This window comes from Podarcis cretensis (genome assembly GCF_951804945.1).
Source record: "Podarcis cretensis genome assembly, chromosome: 10".
Taxonomy (NCBI): Eukaryota; Metazoa; Chordata; class Lepidosauria; order Squamata; family Lacertidae; genus Podarcis; species Podarcis cretensis.
In genome coordinates, this window is record NC_137179.1 from 57,457,843 (window position 1) to 57,478,498 (window position 20,656).

The window sequence follows — 20,656 nt, forward strand, 5'->3', positions numbered from 1 at the left end:
TGACTCTTCCTACAATGTGGAAATGGGACAACATTAGAAACCCAGGGTGGCTATGGCTTGCCGGCAGATTCTGCCTGGCCGGAGGTGGTGTCGACTTCGCCCGTTCCTGGTGGTGCTGGTACTGGCTGCTTGCCTTTTCTACCAGACCCTGACACCCTTAAGGACGAGGAGATACATCTCACCAGTTGGCAATGGAGTTCTACCAGACAAAGTGGTTTCGGAGTTGGTACAGCACAGGAGGTACAAGGAGATCTCCGCAAGGCAAGCCCGTTGCTTCCTTCCTTCAAGCAATCTACAAGGACGGAAGGAGGTAAGACAAGTACAGAATGAAAAACTGGCTTAGAAACTGGATGCACATTTCTGGCAGTCACAGCTAAAATTAACCCTCAAATAAGCGGTGATGGATCTGCTTGCTAGCTAAGGTGAATCCTTGGCCCTGTTATATTGTCTAGATGAGGTTGTTCCAAAGTGATGACCCCCCTGGAGTGAATCTATGGGCAAATTATGTCAGATTTGTTTTTCTCAGTTTTTCAATCTTAAATTCAGTTCTCTGCATCAGTTTGCTTCAACAGCAAAAAAAGTCCTCATAAACATTCATCAGCATCTTAACGTGAACTTTTCCTAACGTACGCAATTTTGCAAAGCAATTTTGCCAAACACAACGTATTTTGGTATGTTATATTCCCTAACATATCAATATGTATGCATACTGTACTCTAGCATGCTCATCTTTGTACTTGTGACTTGGCTGTGGAACGGCATCACAAAATTCAGCAACTTGCACATTTTGAAGGAGGGCTGCGATCCAGTTCGCATATTGTTTCTGGAGTGCAAATTGGGCAGCTTCACCTTTTGATGTGAACTGAATCGCATTCCTGCTCCATCCCTGCTGAAGCACAAAGAGCATGGTCAAAGGAATCGGTCCAGGAAAGGTGGGTGGGCTTACACAAAAAGGACATATAGAATGGGGAGAGGGAGAGGGTACTTCTGAGATGGATTTTGACTGTGGGATGGGTTCTCCTCATGCATGCATCTCGCAGCATCCGTACAACATCCTTGGGATCAAATGCTAGCTCATGTTTCTACACGTCCTATTTAATGTAGATCACTCTTTCCAGGAGAATCTGATAAGTTAAACAAAATCTATTGCCAACCATTTCTGAATGACCCGTTTACGATATTAAGCCTCCACGTCAAAGCACCCCGAGAGAGGGAGAAAGTGCAGTTGCCCAGTAGCAATCGTGGCACCCCAACCTCATTGGGAAATGAATGTGGTTCTGCGTCGTTTGCAGTAAATGCATACCTGTCAACGTTTCCCCCCTTTTAAGGAAAATTCCCTTATTCTGAATAGGATTTCTCACAAGAAAAGGGAAAAGTTGACAGCTATGCTAAATGCATAACAAGAAACCCAAAGTCCTGTGAAATGGCAAAGGCAACAGTAACTCCAGGCACATCCCATAGATTTGCATTTATCTGTTATTATCCTGCTTTGCTTCTTCCAAGACTTATGGCTTCAAATCATATAGAATATGTCAAAAAGAAACAGGGAGATGAAGGATGGGAGGAGAAGGATAGGATTGCGTATCAAATAGGATAAAGGAAGCAGGGAACAGTAGTGATCATAGAATGCATTGTGCTATCCTCTGGCCACAGGAAGTGGTCTACATAATAATATCTCTGAGTGTTTACCAACCACTTTTCGTACATTTTAAACGCTTCCTCCATAATCATAGAACTACTATGATGGAATTTGCTGGGTAGAGAATTTCCCCTTGACTCAGTAAATATATAGTTATTCCCATTCCAGGCCCAAGTGTGTTTGCTCAGAAATAATTGTGTTGAGTAGGCCTCACTGCCTTGCAAGTTCGTATGGGATTGTTGACTTAGCCTCCAGTAAACCCTATCCCGAAATCCTGCTTACGCCTCATTGCAATCCTCTGAACAGATTTGGATGGCTAGCACAGTGCTAAGCTGATTTGCTATGTACCCTCCAAACTGGCCCTCTCATTTCAGACCAAAAACAATTTGAATGTTCTGATTACAAGGACCTCCAAAATTTTGCTGCATCCTGGACTCTGTTGTTGCATATCATGGAAGCAGACTCCCAGGACTACTGAATTTTTTCTCTCATCTGTATGCTGACCTATTACCTAAAAATATGATGCTGTCTTCAAAGTCCAAGCCATTTGATGCTGGCATATTAGGGAGATTGGACTATTTTTCTTGCTTGGCTCATTGTGTTCTGGAACAGCTAACCTAACCTACCAGCATAACAGCAAAGGGTGCACACCCTCCAACCTTTCTCCAATGAAAATAGGGGTGACCTATTCTGTTGTTGTTGCTGTATTTTATTTATACCCTGCCCATCTGACTGGGTTGCCCCAGCCACTTCAGGCGGCTTCCAACATACATAGAAACATAATAAAACATTAAACATTAAAAAAAACCTTCCCTATACAAGGCTGCCTTCAGATGCCTTCTAAGGTTGTATAGTTACTTATCTCCTTGGCTTGGAGGTCACATAATGAAAATAAGGATGTCCTAAGGAAAAGTGGGATATTCCAGGATCAAATCAGAAAACGGACAGCTTCTGTAAATCTGGGACTGTCCCTAGAAAATAGGGACTCTTGGAGGGTCTGAGGGTGGGAATGAGAAGAGGGCTAAACCCAGTCCTCCCAAGTTTGTATCACCCAGAATTCCTTTCTGTAGGCCCTAATGACCTGGAGTGAAGTGGTGCTCCATCAGCCTGAACTAGAGATTGTAGGGATGCGTGAAAATAATAGTGAGTGGTGTTCTGTATTTATGGTTCTCTCGGTGGTGGTGGTGGCAACTCTGGTGGGCTGCTTCTTCTTTGGCTATCACTTGTAGCCGAATAAGATTATCTTCCATAAACATGGTTTTAAAAGTGAGTCCATAAGCGACTGTGGAGGCCAGTTCTGGATCCACACATCCTCCAGAGTGGGGACATAGGTATCCAGGCAGGAGTTGATCACAGTGAGGGTTTGCCAAGCATGCCTTCCTCTTAGCGTGTTTCCCCCTTTCGTCCTGAGTTCGAGCGTCTTCTAAACCCATGACACCTTTTTTTAAAGGCTGTTCTCCAATTGGAGTGCTCACAAGCCAGTGTTTCCCAGTTTATACTACATTTTTTTAGATTTACCCTGAGACAGTCTTTGAACCTCTTCTGTTGACCACCAGCATTACACTTTCCATTTTTAAGTTCGGAATAGAGTTGTTGCTTTGGAAGACGATAATCAGGCATCCGCACAACATGACCAGTCCAACAAAGTTGATGTTGAAGAATCATTGCTTCGACACTTCGAAGCAGTGTTGAGTGTCTGGTGGGCTTCCTGGTACACAATTGTTGAAATATCCTGAATGTGTGCAGTTATAGGAGATGGATTCCTGTCTATTTGACTGTTGAGAAAAGGAGAGTTCTTGTGGATTAACACATTATTTACTCATTCAATACAGTGGTACCTTGAGTTACAAACACCTCAGGTTTCAAACATTTCAGGTTACAGACTCCGCTAACCCTTGGGTTAAGAACTTTGCCCCAGGATGAGAACAGAAATTGTGCAGTGGCAGCATGGCAGCAGCGGGAGGCCCCATTAGCTAAAGTGGTACCTCAGGTTAAGAACAGTTTCAGGTTAAGAATGGACCTCTGGAACGAATTAAGTACTTAACCAGAGGTACCACTGTACACTGTTATCGCATCCTTCCTCAAAGGACCTTAGGGGGGCATACATGGTTTCTCCCCAGTTTTGCATCAAGAATGTGTGCTGGTTAGACTGACAAATACTGGGACTGGCCTAAAGTCTCCCAGTGACCTTCATGGCTGGTCGAGAAGTTGAACAAGGGTCTCCCAGGTCAAAGCCCAACACTATGCACAACAACACTTGGGCACTACAAGTAAGTTTTCCTCCAGAGAAATAATATAGTTTTGGCAGAATGAAAGCTTGTTTACTACAGGGTGTGGTGTGCATAACTGAGGTTTTCTGCACTGCTAGTTTGCTAGTCGGGCAGCTATTTATACACACCGGCTAGTCTACACAGTTGGTGTATTTGTTCAAAAGCTCTTACATTGCATCTTGCACTCAGGGAGTTAACACAGCAGAGGAAAATTGTAATAGTGTGACCCTCTCTTTCAGTAAACTTTTAAAAGTTGATCCACCCCGTCCTCAGTGCAGTGACCTAGCCTTATGAGAGCCAGTGTGGTGTAGTGGTTAAGAGTGGTAGTCTCGTAATCTGGGGAACCGGGTTCGCATCCCCGCTCCTCCACATGCAGCTGCTGGGTGACCTTGGGCTAGTCACACTTCTCTGAAGTCTCTCAGCCCCACTCACCTCACAGAGTGTTTGTTGTGGGGGGGGGGGAGGGAAAGGAGAATGTTAGCCACTTTGTGTGAAAGGCGGGATATCAAATCCAAACTCCTCTTCTTCTTCTTAAGATGATGATGACATTGGTAAAGGTAAAGGTACCCCTGCCTGTACGGGCCAGTCGTGTCCGACTCTAGGGTTGTGCACCCATCTCACTTAAGAGGCCGAGGGCCAGTGCTGTCTGGAGACACTTCTGGGTCATGTGGCCAGCTTGATGAAGCTGCTCTGGCGAGCCAGCACCAGCGCAGCACACGGAAACGCCATTTACCTTCCCGCTATAAAGCGGTACCTATTTATCTACTTGCACTTAAGAGTGCTTTCGAACTGCTAGGTGAGCAGGAGCTGGGACCGAACGACGGGAGCTCACCCCGCCGCGGGGATTCGAACTGGTGACCATACGATCGGCAAGTCCTAGGTGCTGAGGTTTTACCCACAGCGTCACCCGCGTCCCTGTTGATGTAATGATGACATTACATTCTATTAAATACTGGATTTTACTCTTTCTTTCTTTCTTTCTTTCTTTCTTTCTTTCTTTCACAAGCTCTAGTACTCCAATGACCTACGAAACAGCGTTAGGAATTTTATGGAGTTAAGACACACAAGTCAAATGATACGGCTTCTTTTTTTCAAGTGACTTCCAAGGTTAATTAGCACAGTTTCTTGTCCCCAAATTGCCCTCAGGAGTGCATGTAGAGATCGGCAGTATTTCAGAGCTGCGTGCGAGGCCGCTTTCAGGTTCATTAAATGATTTTCTGAAAAGCAACCATAACAGCAAAAAGACAAAACTTTGAGGGAATGATCCAGATTTAGGAATGTGCTTCCATCTTTCCCATTGGATTCAGAGGTTCTTAAGTGTGGCCAGAGAATATTCTATGTTTTTCACATCATAGTATTTGTTTATAGTTCCTTTGTGTGCCAGAAACAACCACTTGTCCTTGAGTTACCCACATTCCAGCTGTGCTGAAATATTTCAACCTTCGCCATTTGTTTGATCATAGTTATGAAGTGAACAACCTCTTGTGGCTGTGCAAGCTATTTTCCTGGTGACATTTGTTAGAAAATGTGCCGACGGCTCTTTAAATTAAATATCCTCCAGACCATTTCTCTTATTACAAACAAATCTATGTCACGACTATAAATAAAATAGTCTTGTCTCCCCTAATTATTGGACAGCTTGCATCTAGAAATTGCTCTGTAATCCAGATATAGCTTCATCTAAAGGGGTGGCTGATAATTCAGATCGGTGCTTTTTTCTGGTGGTACACAGGGGTACACATACCCCTAAACATTTTGTGAATCTAAGTTTGGCCTCATTGAGGGGCAATATTTAAATATAAGTGGGAAAAGGAGAGTACCCCTAAACATTTTTTTAGGGGGGGGGGAGCACTGATTCAGATATCCTTTTGCTGATTTCTTAGTAGCAGGTCTGAGTGTAATTTGATGACATAGTTGTAAGCAAGTATGGCCAAATAATGCATCTAGAATGTTCTTCTTTGCTTGTTAGTATTTTATCGCTTGTAGATTTTAAGACGCTTGACAAAATTTTGTCCCTTCCAATAATTTTGAACCCTTTTAGGGCAATATTCACACCTTAGCGCCGTTGTGTTGAACCTGTGGCCCTGCAGACGTTGTTGAACTCACAACTTCCATCATCTCTGACCACATAAATACATAAAGTTTCTAATATGTCCCAGTAGGCAGTGCTTTTTTCAGGGGGTACTCAGGAGTACACAGTACTGTCACCTTCCCCCTCCCCTAGATAGAGATGATAGATAGATAGATAGATAGATGATAGATAGATAGATAGATAGATAGATAGATAGATAGATAGAGTGGCATTTAGAGTAACAACTAAAAAAGGAGAATACATTGGGGCTAGGAGAGATCCCTGTCTGAAATTCTGGAGAACTACTAGCTAGGTGGACTAATGATCTGACTCAGTTTACGGAAGTTTATGGAAGCGATTCCACAATACACAACATGACAAGGAGGCAAAAGTTTGCCCTGGTGTGTATATTTAGGGACAAGGCCTGGCTTTGGTATTCATCCTCTTTCCTGTTGCTGAAATATGAACTTCAATTACAGTAGGTAGTACATTCTTTGTGGCTAGCCCAGATTGACCTACACTCCTGTGGGAACTGCAGTCAACCTAAAATAGAGACAGCTGAATGGAGGACCAATTTAGAGTCAGCTGAACTGAATATTTGTAGCTGTGCAAGTTCTGAGCATTCAGAAGAATGGCCGATCTTATTGTTTTAAAAGTTGGACGAAATCTATGCAGTTCTCACGGCAAATTTATTTATATTTGCCTTCTGGGAGGGACTTTGAAGCAGCGCTTGACCACAAGGCAACCAAGGGAGGAGAGAGGTTGGAAATTTAATTATTTACTAGATTTATATGTATGTATTTATTCTATTAAATTTATATACCGCCCCTCAACAAAAGATCTCAGGGTGGTTCACAGAACAAAATGCAAGATAAAACGCAAGTCAATAATTAAACCAAAACAACAAAACAATAACCCCCCTTCCCGCATACACATTTAAAAGGCTAAAAAAAGAGTAGGTACATTTAAAGGACGCGGGTGGCGCTGTGGGTTAAACCACAGAGCCTAGGACTTGCCGATCAGAAGGTCGGCGGTTCGCATCCCCACGACGGGGTGAGCTCCCGTTGCTCTGTCCCTGCTCCTGCCAACCTAGCAGTTCGAAAGCACGTCAAAGTGCAAGTAGATAAATAGGTACCGCTCTGGCGGGAAGGTAAACGGCGTTACCGTGTGCTGCTCTGGTTCGCCAGAAGCAGCTTAGTCATGCTGGCCACATGACCCAGAAGCTGTACGCCGGCTCCCTCGGCCAATAAAGCGAGATGAGCGCCGCAACCCCAGAGTCAGTCACGACTGGACCTAATGGTCAGGGGTCCCTAGGGGCCAAATACCAGCGGTACATCATTTTCATAAAATTTTCTTTCAGCATACAACTTGCTGTAAATTTCAGGTCTGTTTTCCATTACCTGTCTGTCCAAGCATTAAACCCAGTACCACTCAATTTATAATCTGCATGAAACGACTCATACATGAACAATAGCCCACATCTTCCTTTTGGAATATATATGTCAAATTATTAAGCAAAATGAGTTTGTGTTTAGCACTATCTTTCCACCCAACACACAAAGTTCTGTCGACTAACCACATAAGCCGTTCAGCCCACTCTTGTGTGCTACGATGCCAACAGTCAAAGCATATCTTCCTGATTTAGGGGCCTGCCCTATATTTAGATAGCAAACAATGAGAAGCAGAGTAGCATTCCAGCCATCGCAGTTGAAATCCTCCTCCTTCCTGAACAAAAATACTAGTGATATAAAAAGCCAACAAATGTTTAAATAGCCTCCAGAGAAGGAAAAAAGAAAGATAGAGGAAATTAGTTTCTTTCTAGCAATGCAGGAAGCACTCAAGCATTCTAGGGTTGCCATATTTCAAAAAGTAAAAACCAGGACACCCCAAAAGTTGTTGAGCTGTTTTTAGGAAGACCTCAAAATTGCTGAACATTTTTTAAGGAAAACCCAGAAGTTGCTGAGCTTTCTTTTTTTAAGGCAAAAATGCAATTTTGCAATTGACTTGCCTAAGATCCAGGGCAAAGCGCCATCTTTCAGATATTCTCCCTGGGTGTCAATTCTGCCTTCGAAATCCTGGCAATGTCCTAGACATATAGCAGTCCTAAATAAACCATATCCCAATAAAACATGCCAGAGGGGTGTGGACAACTGGAGGAGCTCCATATGATAACACAAAGAAGCGTGTTTCAGAAATGTACATTTGGGGTGTTGTTGGCAGCTGATTTGCATGTTCAGACCCAGAGACCTCCCCCTTCAATAAACACACAATTGACTCAAATTATAGTTTTGGTTTTTGGCAGAATTTAGGCCACAACTTTATTGATTACAGAAAGTGAGTGGTTGCATATGCTCTGGTTCAACTAGCTCCCTGCACCCTTGCAGGTAGAGCTTACCCAGAGCTCCATCATAGGTCAGCCTATGGTTTTATATTTTGATTTTCCTGTAAACTGCCATGAGACCTCCAGATATAGGGCAGTATATAAATAATAATAATAATAATAATAATAATAATAATAATATCCAGTGGGGAAAGCACTTTGTCTTTTCAACTTATTTTTTAATGCAAGGCCTTTTGCTGGCCTCTGGTGCTCTCTTTAGCTTGCATAACTTCGAAGCCATTTCTGTTTAAATGCGAAATTGGCTCAGGAACTTGTTCATAATTGCTGTCCTATTGGCCAAAAAAGAAGATTTTTTATTTTTTATTTTTTTAGGGCTAACATTCTGAAAGCTAGAAGGGGAGGAGCAGAGCTCATTCTTTAGAACTCTCTCAGCATAAAATGTAATTTTAGTAATCCTGCCTCATCTATGTCTGACTTTGATTAGAAACACAATCCACAAAGGGGGGGTGGGAATCCACACTGGAACAGGAACCCCATGAAGCTGGCCTCCTCTACTTGGATTCATTCAACCCACCCATATTCGAGTGGGTTACATAACCTGGCTGCTTAGGAAGGGCCATTGACTTAACTGCATTACATCACATCTGTGCTCTTTGATTTGCATCACACTTCCCCAGTCACAATCCTTCTTGCAGGACCATTGCAGAAGCCGAGTGGGAATAACTTATGGTTCTCGCAGCTGATGAACAATCCTGCACTTTTGCAATGGGGAGCAGAGAAGCAGTAATGCTGCATTTAACTGTGGTTAGGTTGGATGTGAGGTTGGATGTAGCGGTCGCTACAACATGATGCGGGTGGTGCTGTGGTCTAAACCACTGAGCCTCTTGGGCTTGCTGATCGGAAGGTCGGCGGTTCATATCTGCACAACAGGGTGAGCTCCCTTTGCTCTGTCCCAGCTCCTGCCAACCTAGCAGTTTGAAAGCACACCAGTGCAAGTAGATAAATCGGTACCACTGTGGTGAGAAGATAAACGCCGTTTCCGTGTGCTCTGGTTTCTGTCACAGTGTCCCATTGTGCCAGAAGTGGTTTAATCATGCTGGCCACATGACCTGGAAAGCTGTCTGTGGACAAACGCTGGCTTCCTCGGCCTGAAAATAAGATGAACGCAGCAAGCCTATAGTCACCTTTGACTGGACTTAACTGTCCAGGGGTCCTACAACACGAGGTGACAAAACACAGAAATACGGCAGCTATGTCCTTGGGAGACATATTCTTGAGGGGGCCGCAAACCTTATGGCTGTTGAGCATCTCTTCTATTTAAGCAGACATTTTGTGTCAGAGATAACAACTGCAGCTCTTTTACTTTTTCATAGAAGCACCTATGTCTGCTTCTGTTTTATCATTACTATCATGACATTATCATTACTTCTGTTGGTTATTACCTTGACATTTATAACTAGATAAATATACCCCCGTCAGCACATCACATATGCTTATCTGTTTCAAAATTGTTCTTCAGTGCAGCAAATGAGGCTGCTTTTGGAAAAGCAAAACCATCCACCCACACTAGTTAGAGGAGTATAAAAAGCATAAATCATTTGACCAGGCTCTTTTCATCTGTTGTTACTGAATCTTTTCATGCCAAGACTCAGCCTGAGGTACATTTTTTTATGTAGAAGCGGGTCTGAAAAAGCAAGATTTCTGCATAAATTGGAACGTCGCTTCCAAAGCACTGTGAATTATGACAGGCTCAACTGAGAAAAATTTAAACAGAATTAATAGTGATGGTGATGTTTTGTGTACAAAATGGTTAACAGCTTAATGATACTCAATCAGAAAAGGGGAAACATGAAGTTTGACAGGTTGTTTTTTTAACCAAAACACAGTTCAGGTCTTTAAAATATATCTCAAAAGAAGAGGGAAGAAACTTTATATGTTGTTGGTCAGCAAGTAAAGGCTGTGAGTCGGTGATAGAGCACGTACGTATTTTACATGGAAAACCTTCCAGGTTTATCCCTGGCATACCCCGATTGAGACTCAGAAGAACTGCTGAAAGTCTCAACAATACTAAGCTGGTGAACTGATGATCTCACTTGGTAGAAGCCATCTTACTAAGTTCCTTGCCTTAGCAGAGCTATGCATTTAAAGCAGCATCATGCATTTAAAGCAGCTATGCATTTAAAGCAGCAGTCATGGCTCCCCCTACAGGAGCCAAATCCCAGGGGCCGAGATCCCTTTGTCGTCGTCGTCGTCCCCCCCCAAAAAAATTGAAAATTGAAATATTTAAAATTGATGGGTATTGCCATTCAAATGATGTATGTGTGCTGCATCTTGTGATCAGTTATACATAAAAGAGCTTACTTTGTCCCCCCCCCCATGTTTTATTCAAGTTGGCACCCCTAGTTCCTCCAAAATATTCTTGGGAACTGTAGTTTGTTGAGGATGCTGAGAGTTGTTAGGAAACCCCTATTCCCCTCACGGAGTTACAGTTCCCTAACTAGATTAACAATCAGTCCTTCTTCTCAGGAAAGACTGGGAGTTACCCTCCAACATTTCTCCGATTAAAATAGGGACGTCCTATTCCATAATGATGTTGATGATGATTTTATTATTTACATTCCACCAATCTGACTGGGTTGCCCCAGCCCTTCTGGGCAGCTTCTGACCTATACAAAAGCATAATAAAAAAATCAAACGTTAAAAAAACTTCCCAGTACAGTGGTACCTCAGGTTAAGAACTTAATTTGTTCTGGAGGTCTGTTCTTAACCTGAAACTGTTCTTAACCTGAAGCACCACTTTAGCTAATGGGGCCTCCTGCTGCCACCGCGCCGCCAGAGCACGATTTCTGTTCTCATCCTGAAGCAAAGTTCTTAACCCAAGGTAATATTTCTGGGTTAGCAGAGTCTGTAACCTGAAGCATATGTAACCTGAAGCGTATGTAATCCAAGGTACCACTGTACAGGGCTACCTTCAGATGTCTTCTGAAGATTGCATAGTTACTTAGGTTCTTGGCTTGGGGTCTCATAACTCCAACATTGCTCCGATGAAAACAGAGATGTTCTAAAGAAAAGTGGGACATTCCGGGATCAAATCAGAAAGCAGGACGGCTTCTGTAAATCCGGGACTGTCCCTGGAAAATAGGGGCACTTGGAGGGAGGAAATAGGGATATTCTAACAATTCTCTGCAGCTTAAGAGGCTACAGTTTCCGGGATTTTTTGGGAGAAGCTGTGGCTGTTTAAAGTGGTATGATACTGCTTTAAATGTATTGTGTAGATGGATCTCAATATAACAGAAATACAAATCCTGCTACTATTTAATATGAATCTATTGTCTTCAGTATAGGTCCTGTGCCGAACACAATCTTGAAACAATCCATGGAATCTGAACTCGGGTTTGCCAAGCCAAACCTCAGGTTTTTACCCAGTGGATACAGTGGCTAAATGGAAAGCTTAACAATATGCTTAGTCCAGTCCTGTATGCTAAACATCTTGTTGCTAATGGCACAATTAGAGAAAACTAGGGGCATAGCTGTCAACTTACAGATTTGAAAATAAGGGACCATCAGCCTTGAAAATAAGGGACCAGCATCCAAAATAAGGGACCTGCAGCCTCACCTGTTCCAGGCACTCCAGTCTTCCTGTCCTCCTGCAGTCTGGTCAAACTCATGCTGGTAGCTTTGAGAACACTGTCCAACCAACTTTGTAACCAGAGGTTCAACTGAATAGAATCTGAATCACATGCACCACAAGACCTATGCAGCCTCAACTTAAGATGGCTCCCTGGCCTGGTTTTGCACTGCAAAGTTTGCAGCAGCACGTGCAACAAAATGGCGTCCAGCATTCAAAAACCTCCTCAGCTTGCATTAACTAGCCACACACAAGGCATGCAAGCTCCATCCCCCAGTCGTTCTTAGACTTCTTATTGGGTGAGCAACATAGCCAAGCAACACAGTTGGAGCCTCCCTCCTCCCTGGCCGGCAGGGAGGGAGGGAGAGGAGCTGCTTCCTTTGAAATTTAAGGGACATCATTTAAGGGACATTTAAGGGACATCCATCAATAAGGGACAGCAGCGGGACATGGCGCTGGAATAAGGGACTGTCCCTTCAAATAAAGGACACTTGACAGCTATTACTAGGGGTCCTGGATTTCAAAGGGAAAGGGAAGTTTCCACGAAAGAAGCCAAATTTTTCATCGTCCAGTTAGAACATATTTATTCTCTTAGTGCTACATGTGTGTTTTTGCAGTAGGAAACATTAATGTCTAGAAGTAGACCCTGTTTTACATTTTGTGGTCTGTTAAACAAGTGGCCAAGGAAAGATTTCAAAGCACCTGCATTTAAATCAAGAGTTTATGAAGAAAGTGTTTGGGTCAACTCCTTCCAGAAGCAGAACAATCCTGTACAAAAGCTTTCTGTCTAGACGCTTTGGAAATGAGAGGCTAGATGATCTATTATCCTGTTTTCCAAAACTGACTTGTGCAATGTTTTTAGGAACTATTTTTAACCGTTATCGCTGCCTGTGAAGGAAAATTACTGCTTGGTTTGGCTATGTTCCAGTCAGGCCGTTTTATTTCTAAGTATATATTCTGTCAAAGTTTTATTTGCTAATTAAAAGCACAAAAATGAAATGGCTATCGTTTCTACTGGACCATTAGTGGTAGTAGGCTTGACTAAAACATTTAGAATTCTTGAATCTTTCCAAGGTCAGATATTACAAACACACACACACACAAATTTTGCTTTCTTCCTTTAGAGAAAAGTTGTAAAACATTTATGTCATCCTTATGGAATAATATTAATATTAAAAAGGTAAAGGGACCCCTGACCATTAGGTCCAATCATGGCCAACTCTGGGGTTGCGGCGCTCATCTCACTTTATTGGCCGAGGGAGCCGGCCTACAGCTTCCGGGTCATTTGGCCAGTATGACTAAGCTGCTTCTGGTGAACCAGAGCAGCACATGGAAACGCCGTTTGTCTTCCAGCCGGAGTGATAGCTATTTATCTACTTGCATTTTGACGTGCTTTTGAACTGCTAGGTGGGCAGGAGCAGGGACTGAGCAACGGGAGCTCACCCCGTCGCGGGGATTCGAACCGCTGACCTTCTGACCAGCAAGTCCTAGGCTCTGTGGTTTAACCCACAGCGCCACCTGTGTCCCAATATTAATTTTACATGTTCATTTAACCAGAGGATGGTGTTGTTGGACTAAAATTCCAATCAGCTCCTGCCAGCGTATGCGGGTGGCTCTGTGGTCTAAACCACTGAGCGTCTTGGGCTTGCCGATCAGAAGGTCGGCGGTTTGAATCCCCTCGACAGGGTGAGCTCCTGTTGCTCTGTCCCAGCTCCTGCCAACCTAGCAGTTCTAAAGCACACCAGTGCAAATAGATAAATAGGTATCGCTGTGGTGGGAAGGTAAACGGCATTTCTGTGTGTTCTGGTTTCCGTCAGAGTGTTCCATTGTGCCAGAAGCAGTTTAGTCATGCTGGCCACACGACCCAGAAAGCTGTCTGTGGACAAATGCTGACTCCCTCGGCCTAAGAGCGAGATGAGCACCACAACCCCATAGTTGCCTTTGACTGGGCTTAACTGTCCAGGGGTCCTTTATCTTTTTTACCTTACCTGTGAGAGGGGTCTCAGTGGCAGTCTCTGTCTAGAAGCCATAGAGCTTCCCTCTGTGGAGGGCCACCTTAGTAGCTCTGCATTTTGAGTGGCTCTCCACCCCAGGTGTGATCCTTCTTAAACGTAAGCCCTCCATCCGGACGCTGATAATGGATAAACACCCAATGCCTGAGCCAAAATCTACCTACATCTGTAATCAATAAAAGTTGTGGCCAATTTTAAATCACTAAACGTTGCCCTGCCTGTTTTGTTTGCATCTGTTGTTTCCTTGGTTTTGCCCTCCGGGAAGGGAGCACTGCGGGCAGGTCTGCAATTGTCTCTCTTTGTGAGGTTGCTTCCACCAGAAGGCCTCAATAAACAGGGACAGGACTAGGGTTGCCAGACGTCCGGAATTTACCGGACATATCCGGAATACAGCAGTGTCCGGCCGAAATCAGCAAAAAGAAAAATTGCTAGGAAAAATCCAGCCCATGTCGATAGTGATTTATTGTATTTTAATATTTTGTTGGAAGCTGCCCAGATGGGCGGGGTATAAATAAATTATTATTATTATTATTATTATTATTATTATTATTACCCATCCTCCATAAAAATAGCTCCAAAATGGCATTTTTAACCTTTTTTTTGCTGTCCAGATTTTTGTCGTTTGAAATATGGCAACCCTAGACAGTACGCAATAGACTCTGAGGAGTAGGTCCAAGTGGGAGGGATGCTGAACTGTCCAAAGTGTTGGAAAATGATTACCTGCAAGCAAAAGAGCCATGGCAGAAGAGTGTGATACATTGGGACTGTCTTTTTATTTATTTTTATTCTCATGTAAAGGATCATGCGGAGGAGATGACTGTGTGAACCAGGCTGCACGCAGAGACAGTCAGCAGGCATTTCCGCAATGGCAAAAATTGTGTTTCTGGAATCAAGGATTTGGAGAGTTTGGGGGTTCAGTTTAAGCGACAGTTCTTGATGTATTGCACTGTTTGGCTGGATGATGTAACTGTAATCACAGTTCAGACACTCTGTGTATGTGAATCAACAGACATTCTGTGTGTGTGTGTGTGTACACACACACTAATATTTGGTTTGCCTAAACTGTCAAATTCTAGTCCAGATGAAAAGGTTTTGTAAAAGTTGTGAAAGTTAGCTAGATTTTGGCAAGTTTCCAGGAGAAAGGAATTCCACAGCTGTGGGTTAGGCACTAAAATTGTCTCGCTGTGTTCCTTTGCCGACTGTCCTTACTGGGCACACAGATGGTAAACTCAGGCGGGCATTCTCCCTTGAACCTCCAGATTCCACTGGGGCCTAGCGTAGATGAGAACATGACTCATAGGTATGTTAGACTCTACTGGCGTAGGACTTTATGTATTAAAAAAACTTGGGTGACTGCCAAATTCTGCTTAAAGTGGAATCTGGCTTAACATTTACTTTCTATTACAGTGAAATAGCATTGTAAAACAGCTCCCTTACTGAAAGCTGTCGTTTCCCATCAAATCCACTGCAGATTCATTGATATTTATCAAGGAAAATATTGAACGCTTCGCACCATGTGACAATTGGTATTCTGCTTTCTTACAATAGCTTCATCAGTCTCTTTATCCTCACTGTATTCCAGTCCTTCTGTGCCAAACTGCCTTCCATAATGAAGCCCATGGTGGCATTTCTGCCAGTGCTGGCTTGGCATTATCTTGTGTGCATACATTCATTCATACAACTTTGCATTTACTCATAGAACACGTGATCATATGTTTCTGTTCATCAGGATCTCAGGGTGAAGCTACATGAGGCATAACGGATGCACAAAGTATTAAACATTTGCAAATAGTGAGACATGACCTTGCCAACAAAGGTCCGTATAGTTAAAGCTATGATTTTCCCGGTAGTGATGTATGGAACTGAGAGCTGGACCATAATGAAGGCTGATCGCTGAAGAATTGATGCTTTTGAATTATGGTGCTGGAGGAGACTCTTGAGAGTCCCATGGACTGCAAGAAGATCAAACCTCTCCATTCTTCAGGAAATCAGCCCTGAGTGCTCACTGGAAGGACAGATCATGAAGATGAGACTCCAATACTTTGGCCACCTCATGAGAAGAGAAGACTCCCTGGAAAAGACCCTGATGTTGGGAAAGATGGAGGGCACAAGGAGAAGGGGACGACAGAGGACGAGATGGTTGGATATTGTTCTCGAAGCTACCAGCATGAGTTTGACCAAACTGCGGGAGGCAGTGGAAGACAGGAGTGCCTGGCGTGCTCTGGTCCATGGGGTCACGAAGAGTCAGACACGACTAAGTGACTAAACAACAACAACAACAAATAGTGAGGTTGTGCAGGACATAACCCAGTCTGGACCTTGACACAGGGAAGAGGAACTTGTCGCATTGCACCATTCCTCCATTGGTTGCCCCCCCCATTACTATTTGCACTTTTAAGAAAAGCACACATGTGCTCTGTCCAATATAAATCAGGACCCTTTGCAGCTGCTATCTGCAAATGTTTCAAGAGATTGGTGATGCATTCAGCTGTAATCTTTGCCACATCTAGTTTGGCTGTCAGCTGTAGCCTCCAGGTCCACAGCAATAGAGGGGAGCCCCTGTTTGAAAGACTACAAAACCCAAGGCGCAGCGTAATTGTGTGAAATATCATCTGCATAATTGTCTGATGCCTTCAGTTGAATTCAAACCAGAAGCTGAATTTTCCATGAAATGCCACTGCTTGCGAACAAATCTTAATTCCCCCCACCCTCCTCTCTTTTCATGACAGAATTTCTCCAGTTGGTTTTGCATAATCCCAGTAAAAAACACTCTTTGAATTATATTCAGAAGAAAATAGGGAGGCAGACATTTGAAGCAATAGGAGACTTTAGTAGCCCTTGAGGCTAACTGAGAAAGCGTGTTCTCCTTCATGGAGAGCACGTGTTGCGGTGGGGGCCGCCAGGACACTCCAAAGTTGGGGGGCGGGCTAATTGTTCGTTGGCCACTGATGCGATTGGGGCTTCCCTTGTTGTTGGGAAGAAGTTAATGTTGCCATTTATTGATTGACAGCCAGAAATAGTAAAACTCCTTGCACGAGGCTAGGGCTTCCTCTTTTCGCCCGTGCATTGGATTACCCGTCCCTCCCTCCCTAGAATTAGGGTTGTTCGCTTTGACCTTGCTATGCCTGTCATGGGGTCGTCTGCTTTGGAGCGGGGGCCTGGTAGGAATTTTGTCCATCTGGCTGATTGGCTGGGGCCATTTGGTTTTTGCCTACTGCGTAGCAAATCGTCACAACTTGTGAGGTTCGCGGTTAGGCATTGGTTTATGGTTTGGTTGGTTGAGGGGCATGGATTGGCTGTGCCTGCCCCTCTAATGCTGCCGCTGCAAGGGATTCCGTTAAAGGAATTGGGAGCTAACTATTGCTTGTCCACTCTGTCAAGGGGGCTCGGGCCATAGCAATGAGCTCCTGGTTGCATTTGGAGCGAGGGCAGGTTCCCTGCTCCGCGTAACCCCCAAGTGTATTCCCCCATTCTGACTTTCGCATCGTGCGGAATGTCAGTCTGTCCCCCATGGTGGGGGCAGATAGTCGCAACCAATGCCTACGCAACCACTCACAAATTTGTATTTTAATAAAGTTGTGGCCAAAATTATGCCAAAAATCTTAAACAAAAATTTCTGTGTGATGTGTGAGTTATTGGGGTGGACCTGGGGGCCTCGACACGCAATAAGAATATAATGGGGAAGGAAATATCAGAAGAAGATAGCAGAAAGGGGTAAAAAGGCATGAAGGGGTGTTTTGAGGTAAAATTGTACTTCGAATCATAGAATCTTAGAGTTATCTAGTCCAACTCCCTGCAGTGCAGGAATACCATCTCTCACTGTTGAATAAATAGGTTATAAATACAACCTCAGCTGGCCGAGCATGAATTACAAGAGTGTGCAACACAACACCGTTGAAATCCTAACTTCCTCTTTACTCCTGGTTACTTTTGCTTATGAGCACAATGCATTTGCTGCCTGGAATATTTTGAAACTTCTTGCCTGACACGTTTGTTCAACATATTTCATAGAATGTGAATGGAATAGTTTCAACTAGCATCAACTGTACTGATTGTAGTCAGGGAAAGAGGTATACTCTATATTAAAAACAGAGACATGTTTGTCGTTCATCAAAGAGCTTAACACAGTTATGTGTTTGCCTCCCTGCAAAGAATTTTATACTTGAGCCAAGTGTAACATAAACCTACTTCCTGCGACTGGGAAAATATGGCTGTAAGCGTCACTTTATAGCTGGCTATCGGGCACCTCAACAACTGGAAACATTTTGACTGACACTCATTTATAGTGAAACATATAGCCAACACCCAAAGACCCACAATTCCGTGTTTGCATAATGTCTCCTGTAAACACTCCTTGGCATCAGTTTAGCAAATACGAAGTTTATCTGGCAGCCCTCTAACTTTCCAGTTTTGTTTTTGCATGGTGGGTGTACAGTGTACAGTGGTACCTCGGGTTAAGAACTTAATTTGTTCTGGAGGTCTGTTCTTAACCTGAAACTGTTCTTAACCTGAAGCACCACTTTAGCTAATGGGGCCTCCCACTGCCGCTGCACCACCAGCGCATGATTTCTGTTCTCATCCTGAAGCAAAGTTTGTAACCAGAGGTACTATTTCTGGGTTAGCAGAGTCTGTAACCTGAAGCATCTGTAACCTGAAGCATCTGTAACCCGAGGTACCACTGTACACGCAAGCAAAATTGCAGATTAAAGCTTCTGCACAATTACATTCCCAACAGGAACTTGAAACTTGTATTTTATTATAAGATCCATCAAGTGGTTACCAGATAGTCTTGAAACTGTTACTATGCATGCTCTAACAACAAGTAGATATGAAACATTTTGCATAGGGGGTTGCGTTTAAAGTCGTCTGAGAAATTTCAGAATCTAGCAGCCAGATCGATGCCATTAGTCTTAAAAATTAGTCAGTTCCCCATAGTCTCCAACATTTATCTGATGACCATAGGGACGTCCTATTCCATAATAATAAATCTATTATTTATATCCCACCCATCTGATTGGGTTGCTGTGGCCACTCTGGGCAGTTTTCAATGTACAGTGGTACCTAGTCGAACGACGTGGCTCCCGAACAAATCGGCTTCCAAACACCGCAAACTTGGAAGTGAGTGTTCCAGTTTGTGAACATTTTTTGGAAGCCAAACATCCAACTCAGCTTCCGCTTGAGTGCAGGAAGCTCCTGCAGCCAATTGGAAGCCACGCCTCGGTTTTCAAATGGTTTTGGGAGTCGAACGGACTCCCGGAACAGATTAAGTTCGAGAACCAAGGTACTACTGTATATACAGTGGTGCCTCGCAAGACGAAAATAATCCGTTCCGCGAGTCTCTTTGTCTAGCGGTTTTTTCGTCTTGCTAAGCAACCCTATTAGCGGCTTAGCGCTATTAGCGGCTTAGCGGCTAAGAGGCTATTAGCGGCTTAGCGGCTTAGAAAAAGGGGGGGGGAGCGAAAAAAATCGCAAGACTCGCAAGACGTTTTCGTCTTGCGAAGCAAGCCCATAGGGAAATTCGTCTTGCGAAGCGCCTTGAAAAACGGAAAACCCTTTCGTCTAGCGGGTTTTTCGTCTTGCGAGGCATTCGTCTTGCGGGGCACCACTGTAAAAACAGCTTGGGACCACTGTATCTGAGCAACTGACTCCTTCCATGTGGGCTCTGGTCCCTTTCACCACTCTAGTGCAGCCAAATATACAACCTTTTGGTGGTGGCACCCAAGCTATGAAATATTCTCTCCAGGTACACCTGTATGGTACCTGTTTTACTTGTTTTCAAAGGCAGATTTTGGGGGCAGTGTGCGGATTTTCATATCCTGTCTGTAGAGAACAAGTGAGAAGAACAATTCATGTATAAAGGAGCCAGCATATAAAAAATGAAACTCTGCATGAACGATCTCCTAATTTTGGGTTTGTCCTGGGAACTACAAGGAGAACCTGCGTTCTGTGTCCCTTCTTGCACTTCTGGGGTAAATGCAGTTTCAAAACTATTTAGTCAAGGTGGATTCAGACAACCAGCTAACAACTCCTATGGGAATTATCTTACTAGGTGGGAATTTTCTTTCCACCCCTAGGAAGTAAAAATGACTGTCCCCTAGTGAGTCAGAATGTAACTAGATACTCAAATGTCACATGACTACATTACTATTGTAATTATCACATAAATAATATGGTTGTCTGAAACTGCTCCCAGGAAAAACATATACTATTTTCCATGTGATAGCATTTCACGGTCCTGTGTGTTGCCTTATATAGCTTACGAATACCCCTTTTACTTGTTTTAGATGGAGGACTCCATTTTTAAATTCTTTGGAAGTCAGACAAGGACAGTAATCCTGTACATCCCGTCTTCTGGCAGTGAACAAGACCTCCTGTTATATCGGCACATCCTTGCACAGCACCGTTATAGAGTTACAGTCCTTGAAGACAGGAAACTGAGTGAACATGCAATCCCCAATCCAGGTGAGAAGACTTGACGGAGCCATAATATTTTCCCAACTGTAACACGATCAGATCATGAGGGAGAGGAGAGTTTAGTGACCATATATTCCACAGATTATTATTCAGAGGGTTTCCAAGTTGAATCAGATCGTGATCTAGGGTTACTGCATACTATTTTTATTTTATTTGCAGTTTTCTTTCATCTCAGTCACAGTGCAAACGGCAAAAGGCAGCTTGAAATTTGCATAAGTGCA

At 43.6% G+C, this 20,656-nt stretch overlaps 1 protein-coding gene and 1 long non-coding RNA gene across 2 annotated transcripts in view; one reads left to right on the forward strand and one right to left on the reverse strand.

Annotated features, from left to right (window-relative positions):
* Window positions 1–13,732, reverse strand: part of LOC307226061 — a 36,943-nt gene extending 23,211 nt beyond the window's left edge. The window contains exon 1 of the long non-coding RNA XR_013843305.1: window positions 13,578–13,732. This is a non-coding gene — a long non-coding RNA (uncharacterized lncRNA). The remainder of the gene's footprint in view (window positions 1–13,577) is intronic.
* The window catches only part of CPED1 (cadherin like and PC-esterase domain containing 1), a gene marked incomplete at its 5' end in the record, with an annotated part of 119,267 nt that continues 98,663 nt past the window's right edge, over window positions 53–20,656 (forward strand). The window contains 2 exons of the mRNA XM_079994120.1: window positions 53–310; window positions 20,246–20,423. Of these exons, the coding sequence (XP_079850246.1) occupies window positions 53–310; window positions 20,246–20,423 (436 nt within the window). The remainder of the gene's footprint in view (window positions 311–20,245; window positions 20,424–20,656) is intronic.